General features: G+C 40.4%; 1 protein-coding gene across 3 annotated transcripts; it reads left to right on the top strand.

Moving 5' to 3' along the window:
- The first annotated feature begins 5300 nt into the window (after positions 1-5300).
- On the top strand, positions 5301-18949 carry LOC104442640 (mediator of RNA polymerase II transcription subunit 16). Of its 3 annotated transcripts, XM_018871853.2 has the most exons (15): positions 5301-6108; positions 7876-7944; positions 8432-8520; positions 9063-9175; positions 9335-9436; positions 9948-10038; positions 10682-11278; positions 11382-12000; positions 12135-12214; positions 14017-14099; positions 14931-15167; positions 15695-15866; positions 16687-17204; positions 17448-17624; positions 17959-18949. In XM_018871853.2, exons 1-15 carry the CDS (start codon positions 5999-6001, stop codon positions 18475-18477), a joined length of 3576 nt encoding a protein of 1191 aa, XP_018727398.1. In that variant the 5' UTR covers positions 5301-5998; the 3' UTR covers positions 18478-18949. The 3 variants fall into 3 exon arrangements, with proteins under 3 accessions (XP_018727398.1, XP_018727399.1, XP_018727400.1); XM_018871854.2 differs by lacking the exons at positions 5301-6108; positions 7876-7944 and adding an exon at positions 8871-8909; XM_018871855.2 differs by lacking the exons at positions 5301-6108; positions 7876-7944; positions 8432-8520 and having other exon boundaries at positions 9059-9175; positions 9953-10038.
- Positions 18950-19048: the final 99 nt, after the last annotated feature.

Here is a 19048-nt window from a genome sequence, read left to right as displayed (position 1 = left end):
CACCAAGTGTCTTCGTTTATCTTCAACATGGTTATTTTGTTTCTCTACCTTCTCTACTATGGTGGCATGGAAATACTTTGGGTTTTTGTCTTCCCATTTAAGCCAATTGATGCGCGCCCTAATCCCCCAATATTTTTCCTCCTGTCACCATAATTTTTCAATTTGATCCACAACTTGCTGGTATTCCTCCTTGTTGTAGCTTTCTGGATGTCTATTTGTTAGGTCTGTTAACTGCCGCTTTAACTCTTTTATGCGGATGGTTGCGTTCAGGAACTTGTTTTTGCTCCACTTTTCGAGTTGTGATGACACATTATGCACTTTGGCTGAGAAGCTACTTTTGTTGAAGAGATTTCCAGCCCATGTTTGCTTTATGATCTCCCTACATTATGTTTCTTCCAACTAGTAAGCTTCAAATCTAAATTGTTTTTTTTTTTTTTTGACTTTCAGGGTGAAGCATGAGAATGAGTGGGCTGTAATTTGAACCAATAGCTGGTAGAGCCTGAACTTCAGCATCTGGGAAGGTTACTCGCCAGTCCATGGTACATAGAACTCGATCTAATCTTTTTTTAACCAAATCCTCTCCATCTTTGTTGTTGGCCCATGTATAAGCACATCATTTACTATCGATGTCCATTAGGGAGCAATCATTCAAGAGATCACGAAAAGCTACCATTCGGTAGTAATTTGCTAGCCTTTTTCCTACTTTCTCCTAAGCATATAAAATTTCATTGAAATCCCCAAGCAAATCCATGGAAGTATGTTGTTGTACCTGAATTTCCTTTAATTGATGCCATAAGAGTAGTCTCTCCCCGTAATTGGTGGGAGCGTAGAGAAAAGTTATACCCATATTACAGCCTCTTGTTGGATCATAACATTCAACATCAATGAAGGTGTTGTTGTTGGAAATCACTTGTAGAACCACATTTTCATTCCACATTAGTACTAAGCCTCCTGCAACCCTTCCGGATTCTTTACAATTTTATTTGGGAATTTTAAGCGTTTGATAATGCTTTTAACCATCAACTCCTTGTTCTTTGTCTCCATTAAGAAAACCATGGTATGCCTTTCGGGAGCTACTAAGGCTCTTAGCTCTTGGAACGTTAGGGGATTGTCCAGCCCCTGACAGTTCCAGCTAAGGATCTTCATGATGTCTTCCTTGGCTTATTAGAGCTAGCCACCAAAGCCCAATCATTTCCCTCCTTTACTATCTGAACAGGGGTTTCCAACAGCTCCGTATCATCAATGAGTACCAGGGCATTTTCTACTGATCTTCTCTGTTTTTTAGTTTTCCGGGTCTTCAAATCTTTCTTTCTATTGCTGTCTTCTGGCCAAAAGTTTGCTTTAGGAAGATCAATACACATAATCTGTTTCCCTTTATCTTTTTGCTTTGATCTATAGCCGATCCTTCTTGGAGATAATGAGAAGAATGACAATCTGGTCTTTTCTTGTTACGAGTAGCAGCCCGTGTCTCCAATTCATTTATCATGTCCCTTTCCATGTCATTTCTGTTGCAGGCGTGTCTGGGACAACTTCGTCAGCTTCCGAATTTGTTTCTAATTTGCCATAGAAGGCTTCCCAATGAGGGCTGTGGTCACGAACTTCCGCCTTTAACCAAGGTCCATACTTCCCTACCTTATTTTTTGCCCATTTAGTCTGATCATAAGGGATTTCTTCACAATCGGTGGCGTAATGACCAATTCCCCCACATGAGTAGTAATAATGTGGAAGTCGTTCATACTTAAATTCCACCCATGGCTTCTTATTCCCGATGTCAAATATAGCTCCTGATTTTAAGGGTGAATTCAAATCCAGTTCGACTCTCACCTTTCCTGCTTTGTGTGGGCCATTTCCTTTAGCCTCCATCTGTATCTCTACTACTCGGCCCACTCTTTCGGCCAAATCAGCAACCACATCCTCTCTAAACCATCATGGAGTTATCCCTCCCATTTGAACCCAAAAGGCGCAACAAGAAAACTCATAGCAGTGCTATGGTATTTCTGGTTCGCATTGCTTTAGAACTAAAAGGTTACTTGCGAAAGACCATGGGCCTGTTTTTAGAATTCTATCTTTATCCTCTTTAAATTGAAAAACGAAGGAGAATAACCCTGGCTCTTTTTGCAGACAAGCAACTGATTATGTTTTCCATGCCTTCTTCATCATGTTAGTAAAGGCTTGGAAATTAACATTAGGTTTAGAGAACAACTTACCAAAGAGAGTAAGATTGCATTCTTGCCTTTTAGTAGAAGGAATTTCTGTGGAGACCTCAACCACATCACTTGCTGACCAAAGAGAACCTAGGCTTTTACATAATGTTGCTAATCGCAAATCATTCTCGCTCTCACCTTCCATTTTTCCGTTGTGCAGGGGTCTCGCTTCTCTTTGACTGTATTCCTCAAAAGGACAAAGGTTATAGATATCGATCTTACTGGAGCTAGATCTTTTGGGGAGTAACAGTTTGGGGTTAGATTGAAGGGGGCTCTGTAGAATTGGTATGGGAGGACAGAAAATGGCGCTGCTATTAACTATGGGGAGAAGCGTGCATAATACAGTGCAGTTGATAGAGGAGAAAGCAACACTGTGATGGTTTGTTGGTTGGTTTGTGGATTTCGGAACAGAAAACTTGGAAAGGAGAGTGTTAGGGTTAGGGTTCGGGATTCAACTTACCGGATCTGAAATGCACTCAAAGCCATCTAGAGTGAGCATCGAATCCAAAAGCATGGTGGTTGCAGAAGTCGATTTGTGCTAGCAGCCATTGAAGACATGGAGGAAAGCTCTACCCTAAGGAGAGAGAGAAGCTCTTTTGAAAGAAGAGTTGGTGGGTGCACCAGCTTTTGAATGGTAATACTTTAGCTATAAATAGAGCACTTGTGAAACATTGTACCCAAGCCACAAATAGCAAAGTGAGCTTTCGAAATTAGTGAGTTGTGGTATGAGCATTTGCTTTTCAGTAAGGTCCTCCCTCCGATCATCATCTGTGCTCTTGTTCCAAATTTCCAAAATTATCATTACTCTTTTAGTTCCAACAAATGTTTTATGAATTTTGACTAAATATTTATTATCGTCTATGAACTTTTAATCTGTGCAATGTAGTCCCAAACCTTATCCTAAGGTACAATATCGTCTATGCACTTTTAGTTTGTTCAAATATAATCCATGAATTATTGGTAAATCTTCAATATAGTCTCTAAATTATATAAAAATGTTTAAAAGTTAAAGAATCATATTAAATAAATTAAAAGCTCAAGAATTTCCTTTATAGACATGATTCCACCGTATCAAAGACGTGTATACAAGATTTCCATGATCATATATAGCAATTAAGTTGAGCATTATTGAGATAAACTACTTAAACTATATAATACAAAAATTTCAAGATATGATATAATTTTTTGTTGAGCAAGGTTTTCTAGTCGTAAAAAGTTATTCAAATTACTTTGCCTCATTCTAATGGTCTAATCTCGATAGAGATTGAAACCAAAGCTTGACCTTGAGCTTGGAGTCCAATATTTCCAAAGACAACTAAGGGTGCGTTTGGTAGCATTTCCATTTAAATGAACAATTTCTTTTAAAAAATAGTATTTTTCTATTTCTATTTTTTGGAACAATTTTTGAGTAAAAGAATACGTTTAACAATTATACAAAATTTCTATTCTCGGAATAGAAAAATACGAATGTTTTTATTTTTGTAACTTAGAATGTTTTAAATTTTTAAGATTTTTTTTTTTTTCTCTTTCTTTTTCTTCCTTGTTGCAGCCACCATCCACTCGAGGAAGAAGAAGAAAAGAAAAAAAGGAGAAAAAAAATACTTATTTCGATAAATTATTCTCGGGAACATTAATCTACTTTTTCTATGTCTTTTGCCGTTCCAAATATATTCCTGAGCCACTTTTCTATTCTGAAAAATAAAAAAAAATTAATTAACGTTACCAAACAAATTTATGTTCTTTTTCTATTCCAGGGAACAAAGAACAGAAGCATTAGCATGCGTAGCTTAACATTATAAACATCACATCTCCATATTCTTCACGTTTAAGAAAATACATAAGCAATTACACTAAGAGTGCACATGATAACCATTATATTTTTATGTTATATTTTTTTGTTTCCAGGAATAGGTTTGGAATAGAAACCTATTTGATAACACAATTTCATTCTTTTATTTCCAAGAAATTTTTTATCCTAAAATTAGGTTTAGAACAGAAATGAGAAGTATAAAATATTCTAATTTTCTATTTTTAGAACAAAAACAGAAATAAAAACTCTTCCCATCGCTCGCCATTACTGTCCATTGCCCGTTGCCCGTCAATGTACGATTTCTACATCGACGCTTCCAATTCATTTGATTAAGGATGTTTTATCTCACAAAAGAATGGAGTACAATGAATGGAAAAGAGCGTGGGAGGGAGCTATTTGAGAGAACCTATTAAATGAATTTCAATTCTATGCGGCGAGTAGAAATTTTGTGTTGATATTAAACCCGTATCTTTGCTCAAAAACTTATCCAGAGAATAAAAATTTGGCTAGAAATTGTTCTTAGGACAAAAATAATTATCATTCATGCACTAGGAATACATATGAATTGACTTTTACTTAGCTTGATCAAAATTTTATGAAGTGCACACTTTAACTTTTTAAATCAGAAATATTTGAATCTTTCATGAAGTGGAAATATATATTTTTATATGATTCCTCATAATTTTTTGAATTTTGATTTTCAAATTTCCCAAGAAAAGTTTTTTTTTTAATTTTTAATTTTTAAATTCGAAACATTTGAAATTTTCACAAATTGCAACATATAACTTTCCCTAATTTTTCCATTTTCAAATTTGACGGAAAAAACCAAAAAAATATATGTTCACAAAGTTCCGCAACAAATTTGATATTCTATTTATCTAGTGGTCGACTCGAGCTCAGGCAATTCATAATCATTGATAACTAGACTCGTTCACATCTTTGGTCCCGGTAGATTCCGAAATGAGTATGGAAAAAGCTCATGATCACATGGTGTCGAGTCAAGTCAAGTCGAGTCGAGTCGTGTGGAGCAAAGATAGAGAAAAAAGAAGAAAGGCAGGGAGGGAGGGAGGTAGGGCACTTGAGTCCGAGGAGGAGGAAGAAAGAAGAAGCACGTGAGCAGCACCGAGGAAGGAAGTAGGAACCGCCGCACCTTCCCCATGTCGACTGGTCGGACACACTGAGAATCTCTCTCTCTCTCTCTCTCTCTCTGCTGACGCCCTCTTCTCCCCTGTTCATTTCCCGTCTCTCTCTCTCTCTCTCTCTCTCTCTCTGTCCTCAAAATTCAAACCGAAAGCTTCCGTCTTCCAAGCAAAAGCAGCCAACCCATCATCCCTCCCTATCTCCCCTCGCTTTCTAGCGCACAAAGCCCAGACCTTGACAAATCGAGCGCCCCCCCGCCCACCTTCCTTCTCTCTCTACCCTTGTTTCTCTCTCTCTCTCTCTCTCTCTCTCTCTCTAACTCCAAAATCGAGCCCAGATTCTTCCCCCAAATTCACCCCCCCACGGGAAAACCCTAATAAAGAATTCCCACAAGCCCCCAGAACCCAATCACAGTCTCCCACACCAGCACAGCTCGAACCCCACTAGCCCCTCTCTCTCTCTCTCTCTCCTCTTTTCCTTCACAGTGTTTACCTGTCGCCTTCAATCGCGACTTTCCCACCACTCACGACCCACCTTTTTTCTTCCTCCCCTTCTCTCCTCCTGCTGCCCCCCCTGCCTCCTTGGCTTATAAAGCCTCGGCCTTGGGGGTCCCCTCGGAGATGAGTCAGGCCGCCTCCGAGGAAGATCCCCCGCCGTGGCCCCGCCGTCGCTCGAGGCCGCCATATCCCCCCCCCCGCCGCCCCCGCCGGCACCCCCGGCCGATAAAGCCGAGACCTTTGCGGCAGGAGGAGGAGGAGGAGGAGCAGTTGTTGAAGTCGTTGCGGCGGAGGAGGAGGAGGAGGCCGGCGAGGAGGATCGCGGGGCGGCGGAGGAGGAGGAGCCGATGGAGGAGGACGCGGTGAGCCCGGCCACCGTGTTCGCGATCCGGCTGAAGCAGCCCCGCTCCAATTTGATGCACAAGATGAGCGTCCCCGAGCTGTGTCGCAATTTCAGGTGATTCTTTTTGGCGGGGTTGAGTTAGGTTGGTGGCCGGATTGGGGCTCGTGTAATTAGGGTCTGAGGGGTTGTGCTGAATTGGGATGAGTGCGCATCGAATTGATGTAATTTAGTTGGAATTCTGTAAAGCTGTGTGTTTGCGGCCTACTAGCTGCAGCGGAATAGTGTCTTTTGTTACTTCGAAAGAGGAAGTGCTGGGAATCTCATCGAATTCGGGATGATGATGTTGTTGATGTTGCATATATGTGTTTCCAATTATCAACAAGGATTTTGATGTTCTTCATGCGTGATGATTGCGGATGAATTGATTTTAGTACAAATTGGCTGTTGTAGGATTACTTTACCTTAGCATTTCTACATTTTATGTACAAAGGTATGCGTTTGTGATTGAATTTGGCACTCAAATGAAGACTTTTTCGTACGGACCTGAACCATGCAAGGTTGGAAGCAGTTTTTTTTTGGTATTATTTCTCCATATGAAAAAAAAAAAACTATCTCGGGAGGCAACACAGAATCGATCGTCTCCTCTAAACATAAGCAAAACCTGGCTGTAGGTGTGTCTTGATTGCATTCTGGTCAAGCTGATCATAGGGACAACCGCAATAGTTTGTCAAGTGAGTTAATGGTAGGGGAGACAAAAACTTCAGAGAACAGCGTATTGGTTATAAAGGCCAAGTCAAAGCACAACATGCAATAGAATTTCAATTGCAATCTGTATGAATGTGTGTTTGAATTTTAGTATTGCTACTTATATGGCCCACCCAATTCCTGGACTGTATATATTTGGAGTCAATTGCAGTCTTCTGTCATCTCCCACCTTCAATTTGTTGATTCTCATGTTGAACTTCAATTTTCAATGAGGCTCCTTATATCAGGTTGGGAGATTTCAGTTTGAAATTTACATGACACTCGGCTGAGGTGAAAATATTGAAAACCTTATACGGATGGACCAGTCATTCAGTTCGATGGACATCATGTTAATGGAAACATAATCACTTTTATCAACCTCTTAGACAATTGAAGAGAACTTGCCACTTTATTAGTATTATTCTTATTGTTCTTTGGTCAAAACACCAATATGGAGGGTGGTTTTGAATAGCAATAGCTTAAAAGCAGAATCGTGATTTCTCCATTATATGGGTTTCTTAGTAGAATGTGGTTCTTCTGGTGATGTTTATATTGTATGTTTTTGGTTTGTTAACGTGCATTTGGTGCTTGGTTAGCATTGTCTACATCTAGTGTTTCGAATGTTTGTTGTGAGCTTCTTCTGTCCGAACTTTCATTCTCTCCTTGGCTGTAAGTTGTAAGTCCCAAATTTGATGTCTGTGAGGAAAGACTGAAAAGCTCACAGTTGGTCTTGAATTTATATTTGCCATTTTTTTCCCGGTAAAGCAAAAACTAGGGATATGCTTCTGTTGGAGAATTAGCTGTCATTTCATCGGTATACCTGATGTTACTTTATGGAGCTGTTGCCTGCATCATTGACTTTGTAAGTGTTTGCTGGAGAGGGTTGGATTCAAAGAGGGATATAGAAATTTTGCATGGTAGGGTAGAGCACATTTTAAGCTATTCCGGCTGACTTCTTTAGGTACAGTTAAATTCTGTGGGTGGTAAATGTGAGTCAAAACGGATTGTGTTTTACGATTTATACAGTCATTGCATATAAGACATTAGAGTTCACTAGCATATGTGCGCTTCTGTGATGATTGATGTGCAGTTATCCTTGCATATCTTCTACTAACTTCTTCTCTTTTTCTTGTTCAGTGCCGTTGCTTGGTGTGGGAAGCTAAATGCAATAGCTTGTGCATCTGAAACTTGCGCGAGAATTCCAAGGTTGGTGGTTTCTTTGCGGTTCTCACTACCTAGACCCCAGGACATTGGGGTAGACCTGCTGATTCTGCTATCTAAATGAAAATCCATCTTTTGAATTTTATTTTTTTTAATTATGCATTTAGAGGAGCTTACCAAAGGTAGCTAGTCGCTTTAGCTCCCAAATTTTGCTTTCCTGGCCAAAAAACATACTCTTTGAATTATAAAAATAAGGAAAAATTCTGAATGACTCTTGAAGGTTGATATATGTACATTTGTAAAGTTTTGAAGTGCTCAATATGAGATAGAAGTGAAAATTGAAAGGAAGAGAAGGCATAAGCCAAAAGCAAAATGTGAAAAAGCAAAAGCCACCCCAAACACACACTCGGTATATTGTGATCTGCATGCATGATAGTTTTGAATGAATTGGGCAAGAAGCCTTTACTCTGTTGTGCTTTGGCAGTGGAAGTATCGGCTTAATTTAGTAATTTCTTTTTTGTACCATCTCCAGTTCGACTGCTAATCCACCATTCTGGATTCCTATCCATATTGTTATCCCTGAGCGTCCAACCGAGTGTGCTGTTTTTAATGTCAGAGCAGGTACTTTTATTTATCCTCTTGCTATATGTTTTGTCATCTTCCACAATCTCTAAACATTATCAGGTTAAAAGGTTTAATCCATTTAGATAATATATCCAAGGATCATAGTGCGAGGATTATTTGCTACATGTGTTCTTTGGTCTTTACACTATCATGAGAAAAGTGCACTATTTTCCTAGTCAATGATCGTGTTTCCATTGTTGTTTACAAAAAGGATCATATTTTCTGCATTCAAAAGTATGTTACTTAAGTTCTTGAAGATAAGTTGGGCCTTGCTTCCTTGATGGCTCGATTAGTTTGCCCCTTGTTCGGATGATACAAAGATTTTTCTCATTTTCTCTTTTGAACAGATTGACCATAAATGTCTGTTCTTACCCCAGAACACTGGGGTGAGTAGAACTCTTTTCTTGCTTTATTTCCATTCAACTTTATCTTTGTGATCCTAGTCTGTTATTTCGTTGATAGGTCATATATCTTCCCTTCTTTTCAAGGATGTGCCCGGATATTATGAATTACAAGTACTTGCTTTGAATTTTCTGCAGATTCTCCAAGAGATTCTGTTCAGTTTATTGAATGGTCCCCTAGCTCATGCCCTCGAGCACTACTAATAGCTAATTTTCATGGGAGTGTCACTATCTGGACTCAACCATTTCAAGTAAGCAAACCTACTGGATTGTTTTCTTCAAACACTCAAGGCCTTTTTTCACAAGATCTTGCCAATAAACTTATTTCTCCATCTTAATAGATGGGGTACATCATCGAATTTTTTCATTATGTTTGAGTACACTAATTACAGTGTATTTCTTTCTTTCAGGGGCCAGCTAATCTGGTAAAGGATGCTAGCTGCTGGCAATGCGAGCATCAATGGCGGCAGGATATTGCTGTTGTTACAAAGTGGTTATCTGGGGTGTCTCCAGTATGTTATCTCGGTGATGATTGATTGATCTATTTCATTAAAAAATTGAATGGAGGAATCTGTATAATCATGTGCTATGAGCAAAGATACATGTTTGACACCTTGTCTCTCTCTCTTTTATAAACTTATGAAGAGCCTTCTTATCTATGATTCCTGTGTACTTGATTATGCTTAAAATTCTTGTATTGTCAGAAAAGTCTGGCATCACGTAGCTTCATGCCCTTGCATATCTTCTAGTATGAGATGCTTTCTAGGAATGAAGGCTTAGGATGTATTGCTGGTCCAGTAAGCCATTTCCTGATGAAAAATGAACCACAAGCGATGTCTGTTCCCTCCTCCATTTTTTCATTACTTTCAAAGTGATCTAGTTCTTGTTTCATTTTTGTCTACCATGGTTCAGTGTCACCATCTTGCATGTTACTACATTGGTTTTACGATAAGCTATGGTTAGCTTGGTTTGTATTATCAGTCTCCTGAACACTATTTGTTGTTTCGTTTGTTTTAAAATCAGTATAGGTGGCTTTCCTCTAAATCTAGTACTCTTGCAAATTCGAAGTCAACTTTTGAGGAAAAATTCCTTTCTCAGCAGTCGCAAACTTCAGGTATGTTGATTGCTGTGATGAGCTTATTTATGGCATCATACCATTGAGAAGGATGAAGTAATAATATCACATGGATCACTAGTTGTTCAAAAAGCAGAACCATTTTTGCTGAGATTTAGCTCTGATTGACTTTTGGATGAGAGTAAACCTAGCAAGCCCCTTGATTGGATAATTTTCGAGGTAGAAATTTGGCATTGTACTTTCTTTTCATCTTTACCGTCTTTGCATTTTGATTCAATCCATGCTCGATTCAATTCATGCTCTTGATCAATAAATCCATTATTCAGTCTAACACAATTAGGTGTAGGTATCTGTGCTGGTGCTGTAATCCACAATGGAATTTTGCAGAAGGGTGACTTCTGGATAATGGAGTTTAATGTTGTACGTTAAGGATTGAGAGAGATGATAGTATGAGTATAATCTTTATTGAAAGCTCTTTGATTTATGCCTCCTAATAACTTCATTGGGTGTTATATATACTTTTAATTAAAGATATAGAAAGTCCATAGTGAACCATGTAGGAAGCATGGGCATGACCTCTCCTTTTGAATATAGAATTATGACATTGTGACAACGATGACCTGCAAGTTTCTTCTCTCTCTGAATTTGAGTTTTGGATATCTGATACATGAACTTGTTGCAGCTAGATGGCCCAATTTTCTCTGCGTATGTTCCGTATTTTCATCTGGTTCTGTTCAGTTAAACTGGTCCCAGTGGCCTCCAAGTCAAAGTGGTGTTGCGCCAAAGTGGTTTCACACAAGTAAAGGACTCTTGGGTGCTGGTCCCAGTGGGATCATGGCTGCTGATGCAATCATAACAGACAGTGGTGCGATGCATGTTGCAGGTGTTCCAATTGTAAACCCTTCAACTGTTGTTGTGTGGGAGGTCACTCCTGGTCCTGGAAATGGATTTCAAGCAACTCCGAAGGTTAGTGCAACTCCTGGGGTCCCGCCCTCGGTCAATCCACCCAATTGGGCTGGCTTTGCTCCTTTGGCAGCATATTTGTTCAGTTGGCAAGAGTATTTATTGTCTGAGGCGAAGCAAGGCAAAAGGCAGACAGATCAAGATCTAAATGACGCAGTATCTCTGCATTGTTCACCCGTTTCAAACTTTTCTGCTTATGTGAGTCCTGAAGCCGCAGCACAATCAGCCGCAACCACCACATGGGGTTCTGGTGTTACAGCTGTTGCCTTTGATCCTACATGCGGCGGCTCCGTTATAGCTATTGTTATAGTCGAGGGTAACTTTTTGTCCTCTTTTTCATGTTCTTGCTGGTTAGGATGAATTATTTGCCAGTGGGCCCTGAGTAGGAATTTACCAACCACTGATACTTCATTTTTCAGGGCAGTACATGTCCCCTTATGATCCGGATGAGGGTCCTTCAATTACAGGATGGAGAGTACAACGCTGGGAATCATCTCTTCAGCCTGTTGTTATTCATCATATATTTGGTAACCCTAGTTCTAGTTTTGGTGGGCAGGCACCCATGCAAACAGTTTGGGTATCAAAAGTCGACACAAGCATACCACCAACAAGTGATTTCAGATCCCATCAATCACTTGCCGCAGGACCTACATCTGATGTTGCGAAGACATCTGATTCTGATGTTGAGAAGGCAAAAAGGGTCTCTTTTGATCCCTTTGACTTGCCAAGTGATATCAGAACACTTGCTCGAATCGTCTATTCTGCACATGGTGGAGAGATCGCTATTGCTTTTCTACGAGGCGGGGTCCACATTTTTTCAGGGCCAAACTTTGCAGCTGTTGATAATTACCAGATTAATGTTGGCTCTGCAATTGCTGCTCCTGCCTTCTCTTCCACAAGCTGCTGTTCAGCTTCTGTGTGGCATGACAGCAAGAAGGACCAGACCATACTGAAGATTATTCGTGTCCTTCCTCCTGCTCTTCCTAGTAGTCAATTAAAGGCTAACGCATCCACCTGGGAACGTGCAATTGCTGAGAGGTTGGTCTAGTATCTCTCAGTAATAGTTTCCACTGTTCAACTGTGCTTATTGCTTGATCCTTTAAGGAGCTTGATATGGATTTTGGGGGCATGACAATGTTTAGCATGATGGAATCTGTTGTATGTCCATGCAGGTTTTGGTGGAGTCTTATGGTTGGTGTTGATTGGTGGGACGCTGTTGGCTGCACGCAGAGTGCTGCCGAGTGTGGCATTGGTAAGCATTGAAACTAATTTGAAAATGTTACAGGCCATTTTGATGATATTACAGCAACCAAACCTTATCTCTAAGTAGGGTTGTTTATATGATAAAAACCTGCTAATTATGATGAAATGTCTCACTCGAGAAAAGATCTCAGTACTTGATAGCTTCTTGGTGAAGATTTCTTAGCCATATATTTTCTAGATATCACTATTGGTCCCTTTGCCTTCTTTTCTATTACAGGGAGCAAGCATGTGTATTAGTTGGGATACACTAAAGGCCCGTTTGTTTTCGTTTCTTTTTTTGTTTTTAAACAACTTTTCTGTTTTTTTGTTCCCTGGGAACAAAAGGAACAAAAACGCGTTTGGGTGCGTTTTTGTTCCAAAATTGTTTTTGTGTTCCCGTAAACACATCTGGAATGTAAACAAGAAACAAAAAAAAGTTGTTTCTTGTTTCAAAACCGATTTTAGAAACACATTTCTTTTTCTTTTTTTCCTTCTTCTTTTTCTTTCTTTTTTTTTTTCTTTGGCCGTCGGGGCCGGCGTACTCGCCGGAGTGTCGCCGGCCCTTGGCGAAGCTCTGGGCTCGCCTTGGCCGGGCGAGCCCGAGCTCGCCCAGACCCGGCGAGCCCGACCTCACGCCGGCCGGGCGAGCTCGATCTCGCCCCCGCATCCGGCGAGGCCGAGCTTGCCCAGGCCGGCGAGGCTCGGGCCGCCGGCCACCGCCAGAGCCGACTTGGCGGTGGCAAGGCCGAGCCTCGCCGGCCGCCGGCGAGGTCGGGCCGGGCGAGGTCGATCTCGCCCGGATCCGATGAGGCTAAGCTCGCCCGGCCGGCCGGCGAGGCTTGGCCTGGCCGGGCCACCGCCAGTCGGCGTCGCCTGTTGTGGCCCTAAGGAGCCTCGCCGTGGCCGGGCGAGGCCGCCGCCCTCGTCGGCCATGGCGAGGCCGGCGACCGAAAAAAAAAAAAAAAAGATAAAAGGAAAAAGAAATAAGAAAGAAAATATTAAAAAAAAAGAAATAAAAAAATTATACAAATTTACCAAACGTGTTTTTGTTTATTTTTATTCCCGGAACAAGTTTACTAAACGCGTTTTTTGTTCAAAAATTGTTCCCTGAATGTAAAGTGTTTCTATTTTTTCCTAGAATAATTTTTAAACAGAAATGTTACCAAACGCGCCCTAATATGCTTTATCCTATATGGGTAGAGCCAAAGCAATTCGATCTCAAAATAATGATGGTTGCAATTAACTAACTTTGGTAATTTAGATCTTTGGATTGTTAGTTTCCGGTAACTTCTAGTTGCTGCTGGTCCTTTAGGAGTTAATTTGGGTATGAGTCTTCTGAACTACAAAAGTAGTGGTGATGTGAACCCTAGATCTCTAACTGTTTTACCTATGCAGTCTTAATCACTCTTAGGCATTATTTAGGTAATAACAAACTTGAAAATATAAGTTTTTAGTCAATTATTTTGAAGAAAACGGATACTTTGATCTTACCCCCTTCAACTGTAGGACCCTGATTGGCGGAGTTCTCTTCTATTTGAACAGAAAATCTGCCTCAAACAGTCAACCAATCTAATCCAACCATAACACGACAAATTTACTCAAGAAGACTTTGCTTCCTATCAAACTGATTGTATCATCTCAATTTTACTGGAAAGAATATATAATGACATGGTGATGATGCATTAACAGTGCATAGCATGAATACCAATCTTATAGTTTCATTCTTTATTTTATATTCTTTCCAAAATGCATTTGCACTGTTATGGCTCCTTGCTTAATAATAAATTGCTTTCTTCCTTCCTGCTTTCTCAGTTTCCCTCAATAGTGTCATTGCGGTCTTGGATGCTGATTTCCATTCTCTTCCTTCAACTCAGCACAGGCAACAGTATGGACCTGTAAGTTGGACCAATTTGCATACTGATGTTGCAGTCTTTAGAATTGAAGTAGACAGGTTAGATGGTTATTGAGATGATCACGGCTTCATGTGACATGGACTGGGTGCATAAGTTTCTAGTATTACTAAACTATTTTTTCTCTGCTTTCCCATAACATAGTCTGGTTTGAAGACAAAATTGTAAACCGTCAAAGCATGTTTTTCTTGTTCTGAGTAAATTCTGTTATGTTGCTCGACTATGGGTCATGATGACCTGAAGTTACAAGGTTTAGCTTTTGATATAGATGCAAATCTTACTTGCTAAACATTAAAACTGCTTGGTTGTATGCCCGAAAATAGTTCTGGAGTTTGCACAAACGAATTATGGAGAGATTTATCTGGGGATATTTTGTAGTTTCAAGTGACAATGCTGGTTTTCACTTTCCTCAGATGTTGTTAATGGTTTAGATTTGAGTATAATTGTAAGAGGTGTGGTACTATTCTGAATAGTGGCTCTGTTAGCTGTTACTGATAATTATAACAAGCTTGTAGGATTTTTTAGTAGGAAATGACCAGGATAGTAGTTGTTCCCATTGAAAAAGCTAGCACAAATAGAGAGGGAAACAAATTCCTCATACTTTGAGCTGTTTGCAAAGTGATATGCTTCTTTTTGGATATATTTTGTTCTTGCGTTTCTCATATTCATGAAGAGAGAATGGGGAAGGAAAAGAGAGAAAAAGAAAGGGGTGGGTGTTAAGCTGACATTACCATTTGCTTTGTGTCATGTATGTATGATGAGTTGCTGAAAGATTGTCTCCCCTCCTGGTTAACAGAACTTGTTATTCACATGCAGAGCCTTGACCGTATAAAATGCCGGCTTTTGGAAGGTACAAATGCTCAAGAGGTCAGGGCAATGGTACTAGACATGCAAGCTAGGTTGTTGCTAGATATGCTGGGGAAGGGTATTGAGTCTGCTTTGGTGAATCCTTCAGCATTAGTACTTGAGCCATGGCAGGCTTCTAGTGAAATGTTTTCTGGAATTGATCCTGAAGGTCTGGCTGTTGACCCGGCACTTGTCCCTAGTATACAGGTACTTTCACCTTCTTTTGATTTTTGATATTAGATCTCCTTGTTGTCACATGGGAGTTTGAAATGCAGATCTTCTGACTGTGTTTTGCCATGGCTTTAAGTCGTTATTTCAATGACCATCTTCCTGTCTTTTTTCTAAACTGAAATTCCATTATGGGCACTGTGATAGTGAAATTCATTTACAAAAGATCTAGGACAAATAAGCGGTTTAAGTAAAGAAAGGTAGCTTTTGCTGAAAAAGTGGTTGCCCAGATATCTTTTGGCTTTCAAATAATGCTATGTATGAAACATATCAAGATTGTGATTTGATGTGTGAAATAAATGGCTATGACATACTCTTGCATAGAGTTCTCTTAAGGCCGCGTTCACTTTCAAATGCCATCTAATACACTGCATTTTTCGTGTACCCTCCAACTGTCTCCCCCCATGTTGTTGACCTTTTCTTCTATCCAGATTATGGCAATTGACTTTAGCTGAAACAAAGATATAATAGTATACATGTTTCTGACTGTCAAAGATGTCTCGCAGGCTTATGTTGATGCAGTTCTTGATCTGGCTTCACATTTTATCACACGATTACGGCGTTATGCTAGTTTTTGTCGCACATTGGCTAGCCATGCTGTCAATGCAGGAACTGGCAGTAACCGGAACATGGTGACTAGTCCAAACCAAACATCAGCATCTCCAACAACAAGTCAAGGTACATGCATTCCACTTTGTAATGAATTTGCTGCTTTTCAAGAGTTGACTTTGGTTGAATTGGGGATCTTCTAATGTGAACTTTCTATTCTTTGAGACCTCAATTTTGATGGATTGATGAAAAATTCTAGGTCATACAGAACTTTGATAGTCATTCATATCACCATGGTGGTTAAAATATTGAATCAAAGCATGAGTGCCTGTCTCAATTGCAAATTCTGGAATTGCTTAGTGGGAAAATGTAAATTCTCAGGATGTGATTCTTCCAGTCTTTCAAGTCTTCTCTGTTTGCGTTTGTGTGTGTTGAAGTACTAATTTTATTGTACGTCTCTTATGATGGACAAGGTAATGACATTAATGATGTTACGAGACTTAATACTTGAATCTCACCAGACATAATCTGAAGAAGTCTCAAATCATTATTGCCCTCTTTAATCTTATAAATTGCATACTAATAAAGAGAAGAAGAAGAATGGCTGCATATCCCTTTGAAATTTGATTAAGTTGTAGTAGATTCATCTGGCCTGTATGAGTTTATTTAGCCTCAACCAAGTTTTTTAGGGCATTGACTGATAGTTTAATACTAGGCAGATCGTCTTAAGTCATTAATTGATTGATCCGAAGAATAAAAGTTGGGTAATAAATCATATATGAAACATCTTTGGTAAGTTCAATTCACAGCCTGATTAGTGTTTTTTTTATACGGTTAGAATTGCGAAACATGCAAATATTATACTGCTTAAGTGGTGAGCTTCTGTAAATTTCGATGGTTTTTTCTTAAGCAGCCTCACTTATTCTCTAGTGTTCCTTTTCCTCTTCAGCTGGTCAAAGTGGCACTGCAAGCTCTTCTGGCAGCACCCAGATAAATGCCTGGGTACAAGGAGCTATTGCCAAGATTAGTAACACAAATGAAGGAGCCTCCGGTGCAGCTCCCCCTATGAATGGTCCATCATCCTTCATGCCAATCAGTATCAACACAGGAACGTTTCCCGGAACACCAGCTGTTAGACTGATTGGTGACTGCCATTTCCTCCACAGATTGTGCCAACTTCTTCTCTTTTGCTATTTCTTCCGGCGAAGCCAGTTACCTCGCTTTGCAAGTACTGCTCAGAGAATTAGTGACTCAAATGGGCAAAAACCACAGCCTGGTGGCCCTGGCAAGGTCGAAGAAATGAATTCTATTTCCACGAAGCCAGCATCATCTATCACCAGGTCAGATGAAGGTCAGGGAGCTCGAGCTGGTCAGACGGCGACTGGGTCAAAGGCAGCAGAAGAAGGTTCTGCTGGAAGGTCAAGATTGGGGTCGGGTAATGCTGGCCAAGGATACACATTCGAAGAGGTAGAGATTAGGCTTAGTTTTCGGTCTTAACTTCCAATAATTTCCTGCTTTGAGCTTTTGACTTCTGTTTTTAAGTGCAAATCATCTTTTGGCAGCTCTCAGTTTTGTTGTTCCGTCTTTCATTGATGAATTTATAAGAATAGCCAAGATTTTACTTATATATTTTCAATGCAATGTTTTTTCTGTACCCCAGCAATAGGAAAGGATATTGTGTAGAAGACTTAAGACATCTTTGTCGTGTAGGTGAAGGTCCTTTTTCTCATCCTTAGAGATCTGTGTCTCCGAACAGCTACTCTGCCACATCCTTTGCCGGTTTCTCAGGTTGGGATTGGCAACATTCAAGTTCGATTGCATTACATAGAAGGGAATTATACTGTATTGCCTGAAGTTGTGGAAGCATCGCTGGGTCCATATATGCAGGTATTACTGGATTTACTCTAGTACTGTATTATCTTTTTACTCTGTATTTTTCTCGCTTCACATAAGTTGTCGTAGTATCCAGTTAGAATGTTGGCAAATTTGCTGGTGGTTATTTGTTTGTTGTATGGGCAAAGATGCAGGTGCTTACATGCTCGAACTGATTATGTAATTTGGATTTTGGTTCTACTTAATTGATAGGCCACTAGACTGGGTTGAAAAGGATCAGACTTAGGATTGTATTTTACGTGCCGCATTCTTGTTGTAAGTGCTGAAGTTCCTGTTTAGTGTACAACTGATGTATGTTGTGCCTTTTTCTATCTGGTGGACTATCTAGAGTATGCCCCGGCCTAGAGGTGCAGATGCAGCTGGTTTGTTGCTTCGTGAATTGGAACTTCATCCGCCTGCTGAGGAGTGGCACAGGCGCAACATGTATGGTGGTCCTTGGTCCGATCCAGATGATGCAGGTCCAGTTGAGGATAACCCAAAATCGAGCAATGGAAGTTTGAACTCAAACTCTTTGGAAGCTTTTGATGCTTATCCTGGGGTCCTCAGTTTATGGCCGAGGAAGCGAAGGATGTCAGAGAGAGATGCCGCTTTTGGATTGAATACCTCGGTGGGCTTGGGCGCATATCTTGGTATAATGGGATCTCGAAGGGACGTCATCACAGCCATGTGGAAAACTGGTCTGGATGGAACGTGGTATAAATGCATGAGATGCTTGAGGCAGACTAGTGCTTTTGCTTCGCCGGGCTCTGCTAGTCCACCTAATCAAAACGAGCGGGAGACCTATTGGATCAGCCGGTGGGTTCACGGATGTCCCATCTGTGGTGGAGCTTGGGTCCGAGTTGTGTAAATGGTCCTTGTTCCCTATCCCTTCTCCTCCAGTGTGTAAATGAATGTTTCTCCTATCTTCCCATTTTTGGATCCGTTCCATGTTCCATGCATGCGACGACCTTGCCAAGTTCATCCCAAATGGTTAATTTTGGGAAGGTTATCAAGAGGGCAATGTTTTTGGCTTCCAGTATTGGGGAGAAAGTTGAGATGGGCTGGCTGCCTTGGGAAGGCCTGATGACAAGGCATCTTTGTACATTGTAGTATTTCAGTAGAACAACTTTGCTTCAGCGAAGATTCTTAACCTTTGACAGCGAGAACGGTGCCGCTTCGAAGGTGGCGATCTGTTCAGTTCCTTCTTCTACTAGCGCGTGTTGTGTTTCTGTGTAAATTACCATAGTGCAGATAGCGCGGCAAGTACATGTTGAAAAACTGCTGTAAAGGAATTGATTTTGCCTATTCATACAGCTGAGATATTTATATCTTGTTCTACATGTGCAATTCTCTTTTCTGGCCCGAGTATATCGTAATTTGTCATGCTTCAATGGAGAAACATCGCAGTGCAATTCCCTGCGCTTTCTCTGAACTTGAGG

This window comes from Eucalyptus grandis, chromosome 4 (assembly GCF_016545825.1).
Source record: "Eucalyptus grandis isolate ANBG69807.140 chromosome 4, ASM1654582v1, whole genome shotgun sequence".
Classification (NCBI taxonomy): Eukaryota; Viridiplantae; Streptophyta; class Magnoliopsida; order Myrtales; family Myrtaceae; genus Eucalyptus; species Eucalyptus grandis.
This window is presented reverse-complemented; position numbering and strand designations above follow the sequence as displayed.